General features: G+C 40.9%; 1 protein-coding gene across 16 annotated transcripts in view; it reads right to left on the reverse strand.

The window, feature by feature from the left end:
* ERC2 (ELKS/RAB6-interacting/CAST family member 2) overlaps nucleotides 1–24377 on the reverse strand; it is a 519409-nt gene that overhangs the window by 364639 nt on the left and 130393 nt on the right. For 11 of the 16 annotated variants that reach the window (XR_004426010.1, XR_004426009.1, XR_004426011.1 and 8 more), the window contains 3 exons: nucleotides 19911–19952; nucleotides 16300–16455; nucleotides 12323–12490 (listed from right to left, as the gene is read on the reverse strand). Coding sequence is in view for 8 of the 16 variants with exons in the window: in XM_033140942.1 (XP_032996833.1) it covers nucleotides 12323–12490; nucleotides 16300–16455; nucleotides 19911–19952 (366 nt within the window). In the remaining 8 variants the exon portion in view is untranslated. The remainder of the gene's footprint in view (nucleotides 1–12322; nucleotides 12491–16299; nucleotides 16456–19910; nucleotides 19953–24377) is intronic. The other 5 variants (XR_004426013.1, XR_004426014.1, XM_033140945.1 and 2 more) reach the window with 1 other exon arrangement.

The raw sequence follows: 24377 nt of genomic DNA on the forward strand, positions 1-24377 counted from the left end.
GGGTATCTGGTGAGATGCAGGAGACATATGTGAACTGCTTCCTTGGTATAGCAAAATGTAGACTGGATGCTCAAATTGTAAAGGTTTTTCACCACCGGAAAGGGACACTTGTGGATCTGTCCCTATACTGCCTATCAAAAATATTCATCCACCCATGTTCAACTGGAATAAATGACAGGGAAGAAGTTCAGAGTGGGAAACACTCTGTGGTGCTCTGTTAAATGTTTTAATTTTTTTAACTCACTGAAGCCCTTAACTTTTGAATAAAAATGAGCATGCAGTAATTTCATGGGTATGTGACAGAATCATAGATTTGTAGAGTTGGAAGGGACCCTGAGGATCATCTAGTCCAACCCCCTGCAATGCAGAAACATGCAGCTGTCCCATACGGAGATCAAACCTGCAACCTTGGAGTTATCAGCACCACACTCTAACCAACTGAGCTAGCCACTTGGACAGTGTTTTCATATTCAGGTGTTGAACAAAATATTTAGATTCGGCTCTTACTAGAATTTCAATAGAAAGTTATCAATAGATAAAAGAGAGGCATTTGATAAATCTTATACAATGAGGATGGGCAACATATTGCAGAAGAAAATATCAAAGTGGCCAATATTGAATCAATTATTTTGTTACAAACTAATTCTTCCCATACCACAAACAAAATTAGCCTACATTTCAAAGAGACTTGATAATTCCTTATAGAACAGATTCAGTAAGGGTTAATTAGGACTTTGCCTTTGAAGAATTTCTATACTGTTCATTTGTAAAAACAAACCAACAAAAAACCTACTATTTTAATAAAGAGGCTGCTCATTAACTTGTGTCTCCTTTCAACAAACACTGCTTTAACAAATACAGTATCTTTAATAAGGTATTACCATGCACAGTAGCAGATTAGTACAACTTCTTCTCAAGTACACAACCACAACTTTCATGGCTCACCATGTTCAACAACTGAAATTCCTCTCTGCAGCAACTAAAAACTAAGAAAATTGTTCCCGTATGTCAGTGCCAGCTATTCCATTTACTAGAGCCTTGAGGCTGCCTAACGAAACAACTCCAGCTCGTCATAGTGAAGTAGTAAAGTAGCTTATCCATATCCGAAAAGTACTCTTTGTCTTTACTCATTTTTCCTCTCTTGAAGTACACAGTAACTGTTGATATATTCACATAGCTCAGTTTGATTCAACTCCCCCCAAAACTCTCTGTGTTGGCACTAGTACAAAATAAAGAATTCTACACTAATTACAAATCTCACAAGCTTGCTAGAGCTTTTAATATTGTATTCAAATGTGCCTAGGGGCCAAATAACATTGCCCCAGAAGAATAGCAATTGATCTATTATTGTTGTTTTCCCTCTATGAAATGGTGGAGGACTATTTATTGATTGTGGAAGTGGTGATGTGACTAGGGACATTTACTGCTGCCCTTGCAGAGTTTCTCCAATCTAAATCCCACCTAGCTGCCATTTGTATTGCAATGGGGTGCACATTTAACTGTGGAATCCACAGACCCTTGAATTTCCCCATAGTAAATAGCACCTTGAGAAATTTAGATTGGGAAGATGCACATTGCTTCTCCCACTCATATATTCTCAACAACAAATAAACCACATCATAAAAAATGAATTGTTTATTTCTTCTATTTACATCAATCTATTCTGCAAAAAATCAAATTGGTGTTTTAATCTCACAAAACTCATGAAAGGTAAAGTAGACTGAGGTTGTCCAAGGGCACGCAGTGTGTTTCATGACCGTACAGGAACTCTAACCTGGGTTTCTCACATTCAAAGCCAATATTTCAGTGCCTGCTCTATGTCTACAAAACCATTAGGTCTCTAAGCTAGATAGAAAATAAAATTAATAAAGACCAAGGTTCCCAGGCTGCTAAATTTTGCATCCAGTATTCAATTACCGGAATGTTCTTGTACGCTGCCATTCCAAAAAATAATAATGTAAAATGCACATTGTCCTGCAAGTAGCTTATACTAAAGAAGAGATCCTTCCAACTAAACAGTTGTTGAGGCAAGAAGATGGATAGCTTAAAGGATGAAAAATAAGCTCTCTGGTGTATGCTTACTCAAAAAATTTGCTACAGTAACAAGTTAGCTTTGACATCCGTCTTAGAAGAAGATTTGTCTACTTCTGACATCCTTACTTGCTGTTCCTTTTAAAGGAAAACAATATTATCAACATTTAAGAATTTCATCATGGTTTTAACATGCTGCATTGTTTTATCATTTGTTGTTTACCTCCCTGGGTTCCTTTTTGGGGAAGGGGAAGGATATATAACTAATTAATTAATTGCTGCATATTTTTATGCATAATTTTTGGTTAGAGAACTGCATTATAAAATTCAGGGAGGTGAACATTTTGAAGGGTAGGGTAGCTGCTTTTCAGTTAGTTTACTGGTTCAAGGAAGTGTGAATTATGTGGTGGGGAGGAATTTCCCACATTCCTAGGCTCCACACAACTGCAGAAACATATAGATTAGCTTTCCATACTATTAGCCAGATCACATTGAAATCACCTATGCTAATCGTACTTCTCCTATGGGAAAGGGCCCTGGAGTACTATAACCACTTAATACACAATCCCACCTGACACCCATATATGAATCCAATGTAGAAGTTTCCACAACTGCATTGAACCAAGACTACAAACATGTGATTTACAGAAGCAAACCACACCTCTGTGAGGCCATCTGAGTCAGCCCTTTGTTTGCTCAAGTGACAGTTGCAACTGGTCAGACAAATTAACTGACTAGGATCAAAACAAAGCACATTGATGCTTTGTTCCAAGGCCAATTTCCTCCTAAAATAGTCAAGATGCAGTGTAGGACAGGGAACTTGTGCCTACTATGGTTGGGAAGAAGTGTGTTTCTCAGGTAGTTGCAGATCCCTTAACAGGATACACAGTATGACAAACTGCAATTCTGAGGGCAATATATATAAACACATAGGTTTTGAATTTCTGGATGAGGGGTTGCTCTTTCTTGAGTCTTACTTTTTAAAAGCTTGACGCAGAAGAAGGGAGGAACTGGAGGAGACCTGAACGGGATGAAGAATGAAAAAGCTCTGGGATTTTATTTTGAGGGGCTTGAGGCGAAATAAGTGTTTGGGGTGTCAATTAATTAACTAGGAGTATCTGGCTGCTGGTCAGAAGGTCGGCGGTTCAAATCCCCGCGACGGGGTGAGCTCCCATTGCTCAGTCCCAGCTCCTGTCAACCTAGCAGTTCAAAAGCACGTCAAAGTGCAAGTAGAGAAATAGGTACCGCTCCGGTGGGAAGGTAAACAGCGTTTCTGTGCGCTGCTCTGGTTTGCCAGAAGCAGCTTTGTCATGCTGGCCACATGACCCGGAAGCTGTACGCTGGCTCCCTCGGCCAGTAACGCGCGATGAGTGCCACAACCCCAGAGTCGGACACGACTGGACCTAGTGGTCAGGGGTCCCTTTACTTTTTTATCTGGCTGGAAACATATATTTGATCTATGAAAAAAATGGAAGATGAAACTTCAATCCATTCTTTGAGAAAATTAAGTGTGTGTGTGTGTGTGTGTATATATATATAACACACTCTGTCAGTATCCTACAACCATTCTCTTGGAGCATAAGCAGAATGCCATCTGTGTGTAGTAATTGCACCAGACCACTTTGAACCAAGCCAAGTAGGATATAGGCAGCCAGTGTAGATGTTTCAGCAGAGGTGTCACATGCTGTCTGTGTTAAGTCGTGGGTGGACACAGCAGACGACACAGTGATTTCCAAACAGCTCTTGTTTATTCTCAGGCTGGAACAGGACTGACTGAAGGCCTCAGCAGCCTGCTTATATAGAACTCAGCTACAAAGCAACAGTAACAACTTTCCGCAGTTAACCAATCCCTGAACGTCCTTTTACAATCCTTCTTTTGCATATGCGGACCTGAGTGAAAACTGCAGCAGAATGAACTATATACACACACCCCTAGTGGCCTAGGGTGAGAACTTCAATACATAACAGTCTGCTTCCCTCAGCATGTATTCTACACCAGCTAAAGCTTCCAGCCCAGCCCCAAAGGCAGTAGGACATCAGGGCCACCTTTAGCATATGCGCTGTTGGGTGCAAATATCCACCCAGTGCCCCCAAATTTAGTGCTGCCCGCGCCTATGCCCAAGATATACTTCTCCATGGTTGCAGGCGAGGCCATGGTGGCAGCAGCAGCCTGCTCTTCCGAGTCTCGCTGCTGTCGCCCCTCAAGAACCGGGCACCAGAGCTCCGCAAAGGCGCGTGCACAGCTTCACATCTAAGCGCTTTTAAAAGCTCCCTAGATGGAGGAAGGAAAAGAAGGGGGACACAGCAGCCACGCCAATGGTAAGTGAGAGAGCAACGCCTCTCCGTGCAGGGCGGGACTCCGGGGAAGAGAAAGCAGCCAGGGTGGAGGCGGCAGTGGCGGCCGGCTTTGAATGTCAGCTTGATCAAAATTATTTATTATTTCATAACAGGTAGGTGGTTAAGAGCTTAGGCAGCTTCGACTTCCGGCGAGATCGCCATCACGGGCGGTCGCTGGGTTGCCTCGGCTGCGAGGCGACCCATCCAGCCCGGGGGTTGGAGCCCCGCCACCGCTACGCGGGGCTCCGGTGAGGCGCGGGAAGAGCGTCCCGCGCCTCGGGCTCCCCGGCGGGCCCGCTAGGCTACGCACCCTTCCCTCGTTCCCCCTGTAAAGGGGGAGTGGGGGTGAAGGGAGCGCGGAGCCAGGCCATTAGGGGAAATGCCCCAACCGGGCGGAAAAGCGGCGAGTACTGGCCATGACGAGCGACAACATTCTCCCTGAGAGATGAAAGGAAAAGAAGCCCGGAGGTCGTGAGTACTTAATTGGATTAACTGCTGTACTTAAAGACTTAACGATCCGGGAGGCTTTAGATAAAGGAAGTCTGCCTCCCTCCCTTCGGTGGCAAGAAAATAACGGTCTGTGATACTGTTGCTACTGGATGGCTACATTGTCAAGATTTTTTTATAAGTGAGACTTTATAGATCTCCCTTTGGGGAGGAAGAGGATGGAGAATATCCCTTTTGAAAGTTTTGGTCTTTGCGCCCCGGTTTCAGAGAAAATGGCTGCGAAAACTCTGAACCGAAGTGGAAAATTACTGCTATAAGATGGATAACATTGAAATAGAAACTGAAATTTGATACCTATGCCCGTCCTCACCATGTTGGGCTTTGTTTTCGAAATTGTTTTTAACTCTGGTCTAACTGATGAAGAAAGGATTATTATATTGAAACTGGAACTGCTTAATCAGAAGTTGAAGGTTTTGAGTGGGGATATGAAGAAAAATCTACTTCCCACAGAGGAGACCTTTCAGGTATTCGATACTATGGAAGAGAGCCTTGGCAAAGAGCTGAAGGAGATGATTGAAAAACTGAGAGAGACGGCATGGCGATTCCCGGAAAAAGAAACGTCCTTCGGTGGTGGCAGCCCGGGGACGGCGAGCAATGTTATATCCAGCCCCCGAGGTGAGAGCTCGGGAGCGAAGGGCAAGAAATTAAGATATTTACAAATAGAAGAAGAATGCAGTATTGAATGGGAGAAGCCGAAAGAAGATGAACAGTGTATCCTGATGCTCGATGCAAGGACTGTTGGGGACTGTGTCTGGTTCTGTGGACGTACAAGAAAAGAGGACAATTTGAGGAGTGGTTCCGGTGAAAGATGGAGAAGGACATTGGATAGAGGGGGGATAGGGTGAAGTGTGTTAAGTGCAGAATATTAATGCTTTGTTATGGTAATCTGAAATCGGAGGGTTAAGACATTAAGTTTTATTTTAATTTTTAACATGAAAAGGGATATTTTGAAATTTTTTTTGTTATTAGCAGCAGTTTAAGGGTAAGAAGAATAGCTTAGATCTGATATAAGAACAATTTGTTAAGATACAAAGTCATGTTATTAATTATTATGGATTAAGATGATTTATTCATTTAAGATGATTGTTTAGATTTGAATTTCTTTTTAAAATGAATTTAATTTTTTGAGAGATGAAGTTATTAAAATAGAATTTGGTTTGGGAACCGAAGGAGAGAAGGCAGGGGAAGTCAACTGTAAAGATTCGAAACTAGAATTTTTTTCTGTATGTGTGTAAAAAAGAAGAAGAATCGTGGTTATGTCTGTTTTTGTTTTGTATAAATGTGGGTGGGTGATGGTATTATTTGTTATGGAAAATACCAATAAATTCTTTATTAAAAAAAAAAGAGAGCTTAGGCAGCTTCAGCGGTGGGCGCCAGGCACCCCCCAGAATTCAACACCCGGGTGCCCCGCACCCCTTGCAACCCCAGGTAAAGACGGCCCTGATTGCAGTAGGAAATCCAGTATCCATTGTTCTAGATATTGTGGACTGCTTTTACTGTACATTGTTTTGGTTTCCCGATTGTCTCCTTTTTTTAAATTTCCCCATCAACATGGCCTCACACTATGTACTGATTACATGGTGATTTTTAATTAAAGAAACAAATTGTTGGTAGAGTGGCAGATTTTCAACTTTTCATCTTTTCATGTCTTATATTTTTCAAACTTTCTTGAAGGTTGCAAATAGAAGCAGAGTCCAACTCCTAGGTATAATTATGTTTCCATAGACCATGCCTTACTGTAGCTTACCATTTAAGACAATTTATACAGTAATGTATATAGTACTCTCATAGTACTCTCAAAGGCTACCAAGGTGCACAAGTTCAGCTGCAGTTAATTCAAAACAGTCATTATACTTCTGTTTCTAGAGGTAGGATTTCCTTATCATTAAGCCGTGTCTCTCTATGGAATAAATCAGCATGCTTTTGACTTCACAGTTCATCTACCTCTCTTCCTCCTGGATTTACTGCCTTGCACCTTCCTTCTTTCAGTCACAAGCATGCCTGTAATTAACTTTCTCTCTCTCTCTCTCTCTCTCTCAAAAGTGACAGATGTCACACACAAAGCGGGAATGGCAAGATTGCAATGACAAGAAAATATGAAGAAGTTGTCATGACAACAGCATGACTGGTATTTGTCTGTCTAGCATGACCTTGATATATAACAGGCAACCTACAGGTTCAATCAAAATCATTCCAAGTACATAGCTGAGTGTATATCAGGCGACTCCATGAAAACCTATCGTTTAAGTCTATGCTTCTGAATAATCCTTTTCACTAGTAAAAAGGCCCTCCTTTGAGCCTCAATATGTCACCTATGGAGGAACTGTGGGATTATGTTTCAAAATGTATGGCATTTGCTTCAATACAAAAGCTTGTATTTTAGGTGGGGGAGAGGTAATTAATTAGGAATACCAATGATCTTGGCAAAAGCAACATCACTACAAACTAAAATAAATATTGATTTAAATTATAATTAACATCGGCTTAGGACCCTCATACCTAAGGGACCGCCTCTCCTGGTATGTCCCAGGTAGGACCTTAAGGTCCTCAAATAATAATTTGTTGGAGGTCCCGAGCCACAAGGAAGCTAGGTTGGCTTCAACTAGGGCCAGGGCCTTCTCAGTACTGGCCCCGACTTGGTGGAACAGTCTGGCACAAGAGACCAGGGCCCTGCGGGATTTGGCATCTTTCTGCAGGGCCTGCAAGACGGAGCTGTTCCACCTAGCTTTTCGGTTGGTTTCAGTTTAACCCTGATGTTTCGTTCTTTTGGGGTGATTGGTGGGCTACTTAAAAATGAGGCTGAAGTTTAGATTTAATTTTAAATTGTATTTTAATCTGTATTTTAATGAACTGTTTTATGTTTTTGTTGTGATTTTATTGGTGTTAGCCGCCCTGAGCCCGGTTTGGTGGGGAAGGGCGGGGTATAAATAAAAATTTATTATTATTATTATTATTATTATTATTATTATTATTATTATTATCATCAACACTTTTATACAGAGGAATATACTCAAAAGTGTATAGTGCATATGGTTGGTTTTCAGTTTTCTGCAGGGGATGTGAGTTTTATAAGCATATCATGAGGAACAAGAGGTATAATGTCCTCATCAGCCTCGGTGCCTTAGGAATGATTCACACATGCATGAATATCAAATATTCAAACACTTTGTGACTTACAGTACCATTCAGTGGAGGCATTTCACAGATTCTGTTGCATTTAAGAAATAACATCAGATGCTGCAAAAGATTTATCTATAGTGTTTTTTCCCATGATAGCTTTTTATCAAAGGCAAACCTGAAATCATTTATAGCCCAGCCAGGTCAGCTCAGAGCAAACCTTCTTTATGCCGATTATTTAAAACCAAAATATTCATACATGAATAACACAGGGAATAAAATGAAGATATGCGGATTCAAAGATAAATTTTGCTTCTAAAAATGTGTCCATAGCTTCATGTGCCAAAAGAGATGGTGCAAAATTATTTTACAGACAACAAAACAGGCTCCTTCTCTGGGATTTATGATCATTTACTAATAAAGATTCAGAAAACCAATAAATTCCTCTACAAACACTAGATTCAGCCATGTACTTGGTTTATGCTGGAGTTCTTGCTGTTTCTACTCTCCTCTGAAATAAGCACTAGTGAATTAAGCCTAAGTGTCCTATTAACCTATTAGACATATGGAGGCTCTCATTTCCATCTGATCCCTCAGAAAAGGTGCCTTTAATGTATTCAGTTCTGCTGCCAAAAAGCTCTTGCACATGAACAATTACAGCTAATTTTAACCAAATTGCTTCCTGCAAGAAGTGGACATCATTAAGAAACTTTCTCCATTTCCTTTTACAAAGAAGTCTTAAAGATAGAAAATAAAGAAAGCTCTTTGTGATGCTGTCTGATAAAATCATTAGTCTCACACTACTTACTTCAAAGCATAGGATGGCAATCACCTAGCCCTCCATGGAACGCATAAAGGAGCATGCTGTGCTTCAAAGCTACATCAATTTATTAGGTCATTTAATTACTTAAGTGTGACTTAAATTGTTCAAAATGTAATATAAGTTGCTGTGCATAGACTACAAACTTTTGCACTAGGCTTGGTTATCATAATACCAAGATGATTATGAAAATATTATGAATTATCATCAATATTTGTTGTTCAGTCGTTCAGTCGTGTCCGACTCTTTGTGACCCCATGGACCAGAGCACGCCAGGCACACCTATCCTTCACTGCCTCCCGCAGTTTGGCCAAACTCGTGTTAGTAGCTTCGAGAACACTGTCCAACCATCTCATCCTCTGTCGTCCCCTTCTCCTTGTGCCCTCCATCTTTCCCAACATCAGGGTCTTTTCCAGGGAATCTTCTCTTCTCATGAGGTGGCCAAAGTACTGGAGCCTCAACTTCAGGATCTGTCCTTCTAGTGAGCACTCAGGGCCGATTTCCTTGAGAATGGATAGGTTTGATCTTCTTGCAGTCTCCTCCAGCACCATAATTCAAAAGCATCAATTATTCAGCGATCAGCCTTCTTGATGCTCCAGCTCTCACTTCCGTACATTACTACTGGGAAAGCCATAGCTTTAACTATACGGACCTTTGTCGGCAAGGTGATGTCTTTGCTTTTTAAGATGCTGTCTAGGTTTCTCATCAATATAATATTGTTAATATTGCAATGATTCTTGTTATGAGATAAGCAACACTATGTCTCATCCAATTGTGTTCCTTCACTCATGGAAGGCTGTTGATCCAACCAAGGGATCTTTAAAGCGTCACAAATTCATTCTAAGTCCCCTCTACTCCTCCACTAAAATCTGCTTGAGAGGGTTGGAAGACCTCTGGCACATCATAGCAGATGCTGTGGGACAGGGGCCACAGCAGAAAGGGAGGGTGTGCAAAAAATGACTTCCCTCCCCTTCCATTCATAGAAGCCTTTGTTGGAGCAAAGAGCCGTTTGTGAACAGAGGCATATAACTGGATAAAAGTTGTTTTTAAAGAACATGTAGCTCAAAAACACAATTTTGTTTAATGTAATCGTAGAGTTCAAATGTGTGTCATCTGTCCAAACCACCAAAATAGGGTGTGATCTACCACATTCAATAATAATAATAATAATAATTTATTTATACCCCACCCACTCTCGGCTGCTTCCAACAAAAGATTAAAAATACATTAAAACATCAGTCATTAAAAACTTCCCTAAACAGGGCTGCCTTCAGATGTCTTCTAAACATCAGATAGTTGTTTATTTCTTTGACATCTGATGGGAGGGCGTTCCACAGGACCACTCTTATACAGTGGTACCTCAGGTTACATACGCTTCAGGTTAAGAACTCCGCTAACCCAGAAATAACGCTTCAGGTTAGGAACTTTGCTTCAGGATTAGAACAGAAATCGTGTTCTGGCGGCGCAGCGGCAGCGGGACACCCCATTAGCTAAAGTGGTGCTTCAGGTTAAGAACAGTTTCAGGTTAAGAATGGACCTCTGGAACGAATTAAGTACTTAAACAGAGGTGCCACTGTATTATCATTTAACCCTTTGTATCAGGAGTTAATAAAAGGGACACCGGTGGCCTAGGGCTTGCTGATCAGAAGGTCGGCGGTCCGAATCCCCGCGATGGGGTGAGCTCCCGTTGCTCGGTCCCAGCTCCTGCCCACCTACCAGTTCAAAAGCACATGAAGTGCAAGTAGATAAATAAGTACTGCTCCGGCAGAAAGGTAAACGGTGTTTCCGCGCGCAGCTCTGGTTTGCCAGAAGCAGTTTAGTCATGCTGGCCACATGACCCGGAAACTGTCTGCGGACAATTGCCAGTTCCCTCGGCCAGTAAAGCGAGATGAGTGCCGCAACCCCAGAGTCGTCCACGACTGGACCTAATGGTCAGGGATACCTTTACCTTTACCTTATCAGGAGTTAATAGTTATACACAGCCTTTCTGCTAGGCATGATGCCAAGCCCTGACTTGAATAACGAGTTAAGATACATCCTCCTTCCCCTATTGCTCTGCAAACTATTTGCTTTCATTTCCATGATAGTTGTTCCTCACCCTCAGTAGCAACTTGATTGCTGAAAGACAGCCTCCGTCAGAGTATTCCCAATCTTTTGTTTTGGTAGTCTGTGACCAAAATTCTACCTAATCTGCCTTGCATTTCACAAGCAACTGCTTTCATATCTTACAATAATATGAATCTTCACAAAAGGCTTCAAACATTAAAGTATAAAGCAGGGATGGGCCCTCCAGATGTTGAAGGACTCCCAGCTCCCATCACCCTGATCACCAGCCATGCTGGCTAGGACTGAGAAAAGTTAAGAGTCCAGCGATCTCTGGAGGACCACAGGTTCCCCATCCCTGGTTTAAACCATAGCAATTTAAATATTGCAGGCTTAAAGATAAGGCAAACTTGAAAGCTCACCTCTCTTTTGCCTTTATTATGAAGTTAAAAATAAGCCTACATTTTGAATTATGAATATTATTCTCCAGTGATAGTAGATTTATAATGTCTAGATTTTATTTACTATTCCTTTATTTGAAAGAGGGTGTAGTATTATACACAATATGCAACAGAACATTCTCCTTCACCCAGTTAGGAAAAACAAAAAATGAGTTAAATACTGATGCATTCCATTTTATCAGGTGGGATTATAAGGGCCAAATGAGAGGAAATGCGCACTACCAACAGTGGTGTTTTTTTAAGTCTTTAATACAGCCATGAGGAGTTCCAAATTTGATTGTGGGGGCATTTTTCTTTTCAAAACTGCCTTCCCTATGTTACTTTTCCGCCCTTTGGTATGAAAACTAATGAGTTCCACCTATTTCCAACCCCCCTTTGGACTGTGGACACAGAGAGCAGGACAGTAACCAACCCCTTCAGCCCACCCCACAACAAATTCAGAGCTCTTTCACCTCACCATCCCATATTAGCTGCACTGCAATTTTTAAAAACTCAGGAATAACTGCACATATCTCCCGCATAACGTATCATTTGGCTCTAACTTGCAGAGATCTGCAGTGTTCCCTTCACACATTTTTTCCTGACAGTCAAGTGATTATTTTCTTTATACAAATGAGTATATCCGTCTGAACTGTGTGCCAAGTCCAAATGCACAACTAAGACACCCTTATAAAAGAGATAAATGGAAGCAACTGAACAGAATACTAGCAGCAAGGGAGGGGGGATTAAATTCTAAATGCATACACTTATTGTGGGTTTCCTGCTAGAACCTTCCAATTCCAGCAAAGGGCCACCTGCTATCAAATCCAGAACACAGTCCACAGGTATTACAGGGCTGGTCTGGCATCAGCTAGTAGCGCAAGCTATTGTACGACTTCGTAACCAATTTTTCAAAGGTCGAGTTTTGTCCTCTGCACAGATTTGTAACCAATACATCATTCTTAATTCTGACACACCCCATTAACTAAACATTTATACTGCATTAGATGCTAATAAAATACCTTACCTCTGTCTGAAGTATGGCAGCTCTCTGTTCTTTGGCAGTAAGTGACTCTTTAAGCACTTCAATGTGTTGCTTGCAATCTGAATTCTGATTGCTAAGGGTTTCAAGCTTAGTTTGTAAGGCAAGAAGTTCTGATTCTTTCTTTGAAAGCTCCTGCTTCAACTGGTCAATCTGCAGATATACATATATATGTATTAGTAGCAGCAGCAGCAGCAGTAGTAGTAGTAGTAGTAGTAGTAGTGAACACAACAATTTAATCCAGCAGCTCCCACACCACTTTGCTTCCTGAATTCAGATAGTAACATTCATCTACATATGCAAAATAAAGTCCATTTATTTATTTCCACATGTGATTGATATTGCTGGACAAGCATGGACATGTAGGTGATTGCGAGCCACATGTGCTGTCTAAACATTACATCGTGTCATGAAAGCCACTTTGCCATGGATTCATCCCATAAACACGAAGCCACCTTCTCCAATAGTGGGATTTGGTTTATCCCGTAACTACAGTACAGAAGAGGAGAAAGAAAGATTTAAAACTGGAGTAGCAGCCAATAAAACCTGGATTTTGATCACAAGTTTACAATGCTCAGCCCACATGCTCCAGATTAATAAAAGCACATTTATCAGCTATAATATAGCAGAGTCACATGCTGCAAGAAAATATTTCTTGCATGTCCCACTCTGCTTTGTTTCATTTCCCCATATGATATCAATTCTTTTAGAATCAAATCCAAAAGGCATCTTACACAATTACAAATACTTGCACATGTGGAATATTTAAAGAAGAATGCAAACTCATCTTTCTCCATTAGATTTGTTATTCTAATTCAAGAATAGGGAACCTGTGTCCCATAATCTCTGACCTTTGGCCATGCTGGCTGGGGCTGATGGGAGTCCAACAACATATGGGGAGACTACAGGTCCACCATCCCTGTTCTAACTGAACAATTTTCTGGCCACCTTTTATTATAATAATCAGCATTTATAATATAGCAAGCGCTGAAAATTGGCTGGTATTCTATGGAGACTTTAAGCAAAATAAGGCAGGTCTAAATTACAATATAAAAGGAATCTAAAAGGATTACAAGCTAAGCAAAGGAAGAAGGAATAGCAAATTATGCATTATCTCAATGCAAATAAGAGAGAAGTTTAGAAGAAAACCCATTCAAGGACAAAATTAAAACATAATATTCAACTTACTCAAGAGCATGTTAATTTTTTTAAGATCTTTTTGGAAGAATGGCAAACATCTTCCATGTATTTGCCATAAAACCACGAGTAAGCGCAGATATATAGCCAAAACCAAAATATCAAAATAAGGTGAGTAAAATTCCACACAGCACAATGTCAAGTTGAAGCCAGTATGCAGAACAGCATGTGTTTTATATGAGTCCCATATGGCTATCCCAGAACCAAATCTCTACTGAAAGATCTTCCCAATTTTATCCATCATACAAGCAACACCCGATAAACAATCAGTCAAATAACATGGTGTCATTTGGGTTATAGATATGCTATGTATTTCTACTCACTAGCAAGCAACTCCAGCTACATGATTTGCAAACTGGCAGAGAGTTTTGCCATGCACGTATATAAAAATACTAGATCTTCTCTGGTGAACTATTTAATGGTTGAAACAAGACATAAGGCTGGACCTCTTTTTATAAAGCAAAGCATCTCATATTTCTTAGGGAAAAGACTGGGTTTGGGCTGGGAAAATAAAATAATAAAATACTTTAAAACAAAATTCCTCTTTTTCCAGTTCAGTGCCAGCTTGAAGACTGAAATCTGGCTACATGATGATGGTGAAAAGACCAATCAAAGGATGTTCTCATGCTGAATGGGCAGTCATTTTTATTAGGGGTGTGTGCCTTGACCACAATATAGGAGGATACTGCCAAAGCAGGAAAACAGGTGGTAGGGGAACATCTAGCTACTTTACTTGAATTTAAATTTCCAGGGCCTGATGAGCTGCACCAAAGGGTACTACGGTATAGTGTCCAGATCAAGAGAAGGAATAGTACCGCTTGGTACTGCCTTGGTCAGACCACACCTGGAATAGTGCGCCTAGTTCTGGGTGCCACAATTTAAGGATACTGACAAGCTGGTACATGTGCAGAGGAGAGCAACCAAGATGATCAAGGGTCTGGAAATGAAGCCTGATGAAGAATGGTTGAAGGAGCTAGGCATGTTTATCCTGGAAAAGAGGAGACTGAGAGGAGATATGACAGCCATCTGCAACTATCTCAAGGGCTGTCATATGGAAGATGGAGCAAGCTTGTTTTCTCCTGCTCCACAGGGTAGGACTCGAACCAATGGATTCGTGTTACAAGAAAGGAGATTCCAACTAAACATCAGGAATAACTTTCTGACAGTAAGAGTTGTTCAGCAGTGAAACGGACTCCCTCGGGAGGTTGTGGACTCTCCTTCATTGGAGGTTTTTAAGCAGAGGTGGGATGGGCACCTGTCATGGATGCTTTCGCTGAGATTCCTGCATTACAGGTGATTGGACTACTAGATGACCTTTGGAACCCCTTCCAATTCTACAACACTATGATTCTATGATTCTAATGTGCTTGGAGGCTGTCTTGATTTGGCTCAAGATCCAAATCCCAATTCAAACAAATTAAACTTTGTGCCTGTCCGATTTCCTATTACATAGATATTTTAAAAAACTGTAACCATTTTTCTTTTCTCAAGAGTGGAAAATACCTACCAAAATAAAGACAAATAAATTGTGTGTGTGTGCGCGCGCTTGTGCTGAGCAACTTTAAACTTTACTTTTTAAAGCATAGACTTCAAGAAAAATAATCAACCTTCCACAATTGTCTGCCTTTAGCAGTCATGTGTGCCTTTTTCATTTAAATTAAAATATATGTAGATACTCGTTAAATCTAATCTTGTTTCCTCCAAAGAGCATTATAACACCTAGAGTTGTTGCCTGTGAATGGGGCCTTGTTCTCCTGGTTGCCATCATTCAGGACTTATATTTATCACAGTTCCTTATCAGCAATCTCAGGTCCGACAGATGGGGTATAATAAGATCTCCTTGCTGACAGCCATATAAATATTTTTTCCACCTTGAAAGGTCCTGTGATGAATGGCAGAAGTAGTATCTTTTGCTGCAAATCTCAATTGTCAGAGGAAGGACAGGGCTGTTGACACAGGTTAAACAGACTTTCATCAGAATGTAGCATGATTATCAAAAAGTTGATCAGACGGCTGTGACAAAACAATGGTATGCAACCATCTGCCCTTTAAGAGCAGAGGAATCTATTGCATCCCACCCTCTCAGAATCATTATAACTTCCTCTTTACATTTCTGAAACTCCAATCTATTTATACATGACCCCGAACATGTGGTGGCTTTCTAGAGGAGTACTGCCCTGAAGGTGAAGCAAATCAAACATATTTTTCATTAGCTCATTACTTGAATTGTGACTGCCTAATATTTGAGAGGTGACTCAGCAGACTTAGCTGATGTTGAGTTGTAGTCTTTATAGTCCAGTGGATTCTTAAGCTGTGTAGAAGAGTTACACCTTTCTAATGTTCCTACCATTGTCCATCGCATGAATATATGTGCCGCATGCGGAATTATGCGAGCTCTCAATTGTCTTCAATCCCACAGTTGCTTTTTCTGGTGCATGGTGAGATGGCAGAGAACTGATAACAGGAATGCTTGATTTTTAGTCAGGAGGACAAAAGCACTTCCTCTTTCTGCAGCAATTTAATATGTTTTGCCCCAAAGAATGCCCTCAAACTAGAACAAGTTTTTCACACTGGTGTGACATGGCTCTAACAAAGGTTGCCTGTGCACACAGAATATAACATGGAAACTTCTCTCACTAAGGTAAATTACCAGCGAAAACAATATACCTCCTGAAAGTTATCGTACTTTTCAGGAAGGTTTTCTTACCACCACCCTCAGAAAATCTGAACTGAAATAGTGCTCTCATTTGATTAGAAGAATATACCTTGTTTTTCATGAACTTTGAGTGACTCTTGTAAACTTCTATTTGTTTGATTTCTTCTTCTCGATCTTCTGTGTTCAGAACTCCATTAGTCTTCAACATCTGTATTTCATCTTCAAGGTCTCTGATATTACGCTCTAGTGAAGCTATTTTTGTGTCCTAATTTTGAAAGGAAAAAAAGTGTTGGTATGCAATATTTGAAAGGATAAAGTGCAATACAAGAGCAACAGAGGGGAAAGAACAGTGTTGGCACAAGGAGCTGGGGTGGCTTTTGGTTTAAATTTTACTGGAACATGCCCACATATAGTTGTATAACCAAAAAAATAAATAAAAAAATGTAGACCCCCCCCATCCTTGTTTTCTAAACAAGGATACTGCTTCTTTGCATTCAGGCAACTCATAAAAGAAGGTGCTCTGATCTGAAACACATTGTAGTCAAAAGCTTGCCTTGATTCTAAAGCCAAGAAACCACACATGGTGAAACTGCATAAATCATCAGCAAAGCAAGGATATAAGTGTGTATTTTATCTTTCTATTGTAGGTCTAGCCTCTAGAGCCACCACAAGCTGCCCATTTTGCCAGCTTCATGATCCCAGTGAAATAACATTGCCCAATGTGTTTAAGAAGGAAACAGTTTATTTAAATATGGAATGGATTGAAGAAGGAGCAGGAAAATCCTTCTGGGTGTTTTTGTGTTAGGTGTGTGTGTGTGTGTGTGTGTGTGTGTGTGTGTGTGTATTTGCTGTGCCAGTTGTGCAGCAGGGAGGTCCAGATCAAGCCCATTGTCAGCAGATCCTTGGCACATCTACCTCCATTCCCTCTCACCTCCAAAACGACCTGTTTCAGGGGTATATTCTGGCTACCACCAGCAGGGATACTGCCAGAAGTAGCATCTGTCCACCTGCAATTTAGGCAGGCATAATAGCAATGGAGCCTCCTAGCGGCAGAGCTCAGCAGAGCTGGGTAGAACTAGGCAGTGGGAAACCTCCCTCTCAGCCGAAACCCTTCCAGCATGGCGGATCAGACATCAGGATTGCTCAGTGAATTAATAGACCATGGGGGGAAATAGAATAGAACCAGGTCAAATGGAAGCCACCACTCTGCTACACTTATTTCATTGGTTCCTAATATGGAGAACTATCTCAGCATATTAGGGATACCTAGTTCATTATTGGGGTATTTTAAAAATCCTGCAACTCAGGATATAGAGTCCTTTTCCCCACTTAATTGAACTTTGCCTTACCATAATCTAGCCTCTGCTTTGCTCAGCTTTGCTTTATTGGAACCTGAACCCTGCTTTACTGTTCCTTAATGGAATCATGCCTTGTTTGACACTGCCTTTCCAGAACCTGAACTTGGACTAACTTGACTTTGCCTTGGATCCCTTGCTCATGCCTAGTAAACCTCTTCCTGCTTAATCTAGAACTGCATCTGGCTGAAACCACTCCCTGGAACAGAACACTCACACACAGCAGAATCATTCTGTTTGGGCAAGCAAATCGGGAGAAGAGATATTTCCTTCCAGCAGTGACTGGAAAGAATCTGATGGCTGTTTCCCAGGATACCTATCCCAGGCAGAAGGTTGTGCACTTTCCTGTGACAGAAGCTTGTCAGCAGGGTGGTGGCAGTACTAAAGGGTTGAAACCATAATTGGCACCTCACAGGGTTGGTGCACACCACTAACTCTGTGACAAGGGTATCCTAGAAAGGTGGTTGGAACCCTGAACAGGAGCAACATTCGTTGCAGGTCCAAACTTGTACCACTGACATGTAAACTCAGAACCAAAAGAGGTCCTGAAAAAGTCCCCAAATGGGCCCAGTAAATAGTTTCTGACATCCTTGTTGAGAACCAAAATGGAGAGAGAATTCAAAGAGCTACTGCAAACTAATTGTGTACAAAAAGCAAACCTTCAAACATGAGGTCTTAAAAGTTCAGTCTATGAACCTTAAAAGCAGCTGCTACGATAACAACATTAAAGGTGCTTATTGAAACTAAGATCACTTCCAACACAGGCACAACTAGCCACTTGAAAACTTAAACGAAGGGAATGACGGAATCACAGCACTCTGCATCTTTACTTCTTCTATTTTCTTGGAAATACATGCATTGTAAAGTTGCGCATTTGAAAATTCCCCATAACAAAGAAAAATAGTTCTGAGGAAAACATAATGAAGGATAGCATAAAAAAAACTTTTAAATACATAAAATTATTATGTTCTATAAATTATGTATCATAATTCATTTACTAGTAGTAAGGTATTTCTGATGTTCTATCCTATCATCAGGAAGCAAAGAAAGTCAATGTTATGCGTAAAGCACTGAAACACTATTATACATATCTGCAAATGGCTATTCCAGTTTGGCTCCAACTCAAAACCACAACACAGATCCCACAAAGCCAATGCACAACCATTCCACACAAAAGCAGTGGTGAAGAACTATCTAAATTGCCCAATCAGATTGTTGTTTTTATCATTGTTGTTACTATTTTAGGTTTTCGGTATTTTTGTACCTCACCTTTCTAACAAGGCAACTAAGCATTCATTAACAGTAATTTAATTCAGAGAACAGTGATTCTATTTTCATGAAATGCCAGTGGAGGAATGGCAATACAGTAATATACATTTCTCAGAATTATCCCATAAATGCTTTCCATGAGCAATTCTGTAGGTAATTTTGAGTAGATTGCTCACAAAACGTGTCTAATGAGCATGAAGTACATTATGTAATAAAAATTTAGGAAGCAATCTTGAGACAATTAACTCAAAGAGGAATTCCCGCAGAACAAAAAGAACTTGCAAAGAGTGAATGGTTTTAAGACGGCAGTCTAACCGCTAGATCTATCATCCATTTTCTTTCTGGAAAATAGGCATGTATAAGAATCTTTAAGAAGCAACAGGGATTTACTACAAAACCTTGCTGTAGAGCAAATCTTGTCTCCTGCCAAGCTCCTAAAATTTGCAAAAAGATTTAAAAAGTTTAGAGGAAACAAGACTAACCAGACTAGGTTTAGGAAGAAATACCCTGTCAGAAGTGTACTCCGGTAATAAGATATAAAGGTAAAGGACCCCGGACAGTTAAGTCCAGTCGCGAACGACTCTGGGGTTGCGGTGCTCATCTTGCTTTACTGGCCGAAGGAGCCAACGTTTGTCCGCAGACAGTTTTTCTGGGTCATGTGGCCAGCATGACTAAGCTGCTTCTGGCAAAACCAGAGCAGCACACGGAAATGCCGTTTACCTTCTCGCCGGAGTGGTACCTATTTATCTACTTGCACTTTGACGTGCTTTTGAACTGCTAGGTTGGCAGGAGCAGGGACCGAGCAGCGGGAGCTCACCTTCCGATCGGCAAGCCCTAGGCTCAGTGGCTTAGACCACAGTGCCACCCGCGTCCCAGGTAATAAGATAGGAAAAGCATAAAGAGTCATTCACAAAAAAGAGCAATCAAAGGAGAATCTCATGCAAAGTACTGTATACTGTGATTCTGTCCTTCTTGTGTTCATACTGGTCTTGAAAAGATCTAGATCTAACTTTAGAACTAGAGAAAGGGCAGGCCCGTGCAAAGTGAGCACTACACACTACACACTAAGCTTTGCAACAGCAATGCTTTAACATACCTGATATATCACAGCTGGATCAATACATATAGACGGCTGTCTCTGCAAGAACCAAGGTAAACCACAAATTCATTCAGTTAAGAACTCTCGATGCACCCACTTCCTCTCTTGCACATGTAACACAGCTGTCACCATGTATGTCACAGTTTTCCCAAATTCTGTATACTTTAATTATAGAAATTCTCTAGTAGTCATTCCAACGGATTCCCCCTTGAAATAAACAGAAATAAGTTCTTGCAAATCTTCCACATGCATAGATGATAGTTTGAATATTTATGTCCATCGTTTCTGAGTTTCCTGAATGTAGTTCTTATGTATATTATAGGGGCTTTACCAATGCCTTTTCATTGTTGTTGTTCAGTCATTCAGTCGTGTCTGACTCTTCGTGACCCCATGGACTAGAGCATGTCAGGCACGCCTATCTTTCACTGCCTCCCGCAGTTTGGCCAAACTCATGCTAGTCGCTTCAAGAACACTGTCCAACCATCTCATCCTCTGTCGTCCCCTTCTCCTTGTGCCCTCCATCTTTCCCAACATCAGGGCCTTTTCATTAAGAAAACCTAATAGCTACAATGCCAAAATATGGGGTCCCATATCTTGGAGAAAATGTCTAATATTAAAGAAAGCCCCAGATGCAGGCATGTGCTCCTCATAATTGCCACCAAAGATTACAACCCAAAAATATAATTTCAGTAGTTGCAAGGGCTTGTGCTCTTGCACCAGGATTTTTCAAGTTTTTTCCTCCAAGATCAGCATCTCTCTTCTGAGACTATTTCTGAAGTTCTCGTGAGTTTTGAATGGTAGTAGAAGGTCTGCTTCCATAAAGGTGGTTTGAAGCCCCACTGCACATGCAGAGCTTTCCCACATATGCCTTTGGATTGGGAACAATGTGAATAACATTAACTCCTTATCCAAGCATTCTATTTTTAGAGAAAACTATTTAAAAAAGGAAGGAAATTATTCCATACAGAAGAGTTTCCATGTCCCTGAAGGTTTGAAGTCTCTCAGAAGGAGAGAGGACCAGAGGACACCTGCAGGATTATCCTTTGAAAGTTGTACTTCTCTGGGTTTTTTAATCAGAGAAGTACATTACTACATTAGAGGGAAATGTGCATTAAAAACACATATAAAAATAATAGACAAAAATGCATTACTTTAGGAGAAATTGATTGCAAAAATGTGTGTATTAGTCAAAACTGCAGGCAAAAATGTGCTTAGTAAGAAAAAATGCATTAAAATCCACACAAATTTTCATGTTTTGTTTTTTTTAAGAAAAACGTCCCCCAAAGTGATGTGGAAATGTGGAAAACTGAATTTAAGATTGGGAAAAATGAGAAAATGAAATTGACAGATTCATCCATCCATACCCAAGAGCAAGGCAAAATCACAAGGAAGAAAAGCTGAGGTCATTTGGGAGGTCAGTTCTCAAAATGCATGCCACCCAGATAAGGAAGATCTGGAGACAGAAGGATATTGCAAGACTGTTCAGAATGGGAAAGGCTTGCGGGGTCAATAAGCAGAACGGAAGCAGTACTGTTGAAAATTCACTTCTATGCACCAAGTCTGCTAACAGGAAGGGGGAGATATACAGACAGTGCCTGGTACAATTGAAAGTGGCTGGAGTTAGGTCCAACTACTTGAGACCAAAAAGATGCAATGCGTCAAGGAACAGAGTTCAGCTCCTCAGGGATTAGCATGGTCTGGAGGGGAACAGAGTGGGGATGGGCAAGAAGGTAATGTAAGTGGTAAGAAGGTAAAGAGGAAACTGGAATTGAACACAGCCTGGATCCATTTGCCACCTTCTCTAAGCAGTATAGGGCAGGCACAATAACTGCTCAGTACCTCTATCGCTGCTCATGCTCAGTCCAACCTGCTCTCCGGGAAGGAAGTGAGGAGGAAAGGGAGCGCCATCATTCACCACCTTGCTAACCAGCTATCTCAGTGGCAAGGAAGCAGATGGTGGTGATGATGCAAAGAAGGAGAAACAGCAAGTAGGCAACAGCAAGCAGAATGTGGACCAACTAAGAGAAGAGGAGTCTGCCCTTCTTCCAAAGGAACTCCGCAAACCTGGAACTAATACTATAGTCCTGTCCAGAATGCATGTGGTACATTTGGTATTCTGGGGGGGGGGGCGGGGGGGGACCATTTTCCTACTCTTAAAGAAAACATTTTTAAAGCAATGTTCTGCCCACATAGGGGAGCTGGTATTGCAAGGGTTTATTAATCATGTAAAAACAGCACATCCATGATTCCAGATTCTTTGTCCCATACAAATAATAAAACAACGTGTTATTTTTAGGGAAACCTATGGGTTTTTTTCTTTGGAATATTCCTTTTATGTTATCTTTAGGTAGTTCCGTATGCATGTGCATTATGAACTGCTTTTGCAATAAAAATATTCAATGCCAGTGAATCAACAACAAAACAAAAGCTCATGCTAAAACTCTGTTTTCCAACATGAATTACCGCAAAGTTATTTGTGGACACTTGTAGGCCATTTTACTTAAAACAAACAAACAAACAAACATAAATTGAAATCAATTGGGCATCTTTTTTTTTTTTTTTAAAAAAGGATTTATAATTCGATTTTCTTTACAATTCTTATTTTATTAGACGAAGAAGAAGAATCCAAGCTAATAATCATGCCTGCAAGAATGATTTTTCCCTCAGGGAAAATATGCAAAAGGCAATCACTCAGTACTGAAAGTAACAATAACGCTTAGATACATTCTTCCTTTTAGGATGGCTGCTGTGCCTAACCATCACTAATGTCTTTCAGATTACTGGATTTCTCAATACAGTACAGTGGTACCTCTACTTATGTTCACTTCCAGTTATGTATCCTTTGGGAGACGTGCGTGGCAAACCCAGAAGTATTTTTCCGGGTTTCGCCGCACACACACACAAGCACTCTATGCACCGCGCACATGTGCAGAAGCACCAAACCGTGTTGCGTGCATGCGCAAAGCGGCACCTCCAGATACGCACACCTCGGGATCTGACCAGAGCTCCGGAACGGATCCCGTGCGCATCTGGAGGTACCACTGTATATCAACAAATTGACCCATTTATATAGGTATCTATCAGAGCCTCACAAACTTTGCTGACATATTATTTCCATTAAAAAAAAATCTGTCAGAACATTATTTAGTGTAACATAATGATATAGAAAACCTGAACAAATTGTTTCGAAGAACCAAAAGTTAGTATTTTTCAGAAGGCATTTAAGTGATGCGTTTTCCCCAAAGCATCATTGCCTGACTTTATTTATAGTAAAACAAGGCTTTACTTCTTCTTTGTAGAAGCTCTGAACATATAAATCGAACATGGGGGGAAAGCCCCGCTATTTGTTGGCTGAATGCCTGCCTCCCAGCAGCTCCTTTGCCTGAGCTGCTGTGATGTCATGAAATGTTCATAAACATTCTAAGTAGTCAAGAAAAACCATCTATAGAAGAATGTTTGGAAACAATGGCAGCTCTGTGAGGAAAATGAAAGGCTAAGACAAACCATTACAAAGAGCTTAAGGAATGGAAGATTTGTGGCTGTTGCAGCAGATGAGGAGGGTTGACTGCAGGGAAACTGAGTGATATAATGGTCTGGTAGGTAAGGAAGCTAAAGGATAGGTATCTTGGAGGCAGCGTGGCTAAGGGAAGGGGCAAAGTAGGAAGTCCCTGAGAAACAAACTGCTGAAGGAAGAACAGATGGATAACCCACAAGTCTGATGAAAAGAAGGTTGGGGACAATGAAAAAGGCAAGGGTACCTTACAATGACAGGATAAGTTGTGTGATCATTGAAGTAAAGTAAAGGTAAAGGTGGGCCAGGAAAAACATGTTTGGGCTTCCAAACAAAACATGAGGTGGGTTCACTTGTGATCTCTATCCCAGCAGTGCCCTACAGACTCCCCCTACCCCCAGCCCCAGCCCCATGGCCAATTGCTTTGGAACGTCAGCACAGGTATCCATGGGAATGGAATATCAGTGTTCCAGACACTCATGCATTTTTGGCATACCTAGAAACCTTGCAGCCACCCAGGATTAATTATCTGGACCTACACTTTTAGCCCAGGACACCATCATACCAGTTTGCCACAGAAGCAGTGTTAAACTAGCCACTGCAAGGACATGGCAAGTTCCAGCATGAGGGATGGGGTTAATGGAGATCTTAGTAAGGAGACTGGGCTAGGGAGGTGGAAAAGAGATATTATGGGGAAAGTCTGACAATTAGATTTTTTAAAAATTAAATTGAGAAAGCTTAAGTAAAAAATAAATACATACATGACATAAAACTTTCATGTATACCTAGGAGCCCTGGTGTGTGTGTGTGTGTGTGTGTGTGTGTGTGTGTGTGTGTGTGTGTGAAAATGTTATCACTATCCAGAAAGTATTATCTTTGTACTGTGTTTTTTTTAAGGTATCAGGAACAAACCCAAAGAGGTTTGGTTTGTTAAACAAGTTTTCAAAGTTGGC

This window comes from Lacerta agilis, chromosome 2 (assembly GCF_009819535.1).
Source record: "Lacerta agilis isolate rLacAgi1 chromosome 2, rLacAgi1.pri, whole genome shotgun sequence".
NCBI classification, from domain to species: Eukaryota; Metazoa; Chordata; class Lepidosauria; order Squamata; family Lacertidae; genus Lacerta; species Lacerta agilis.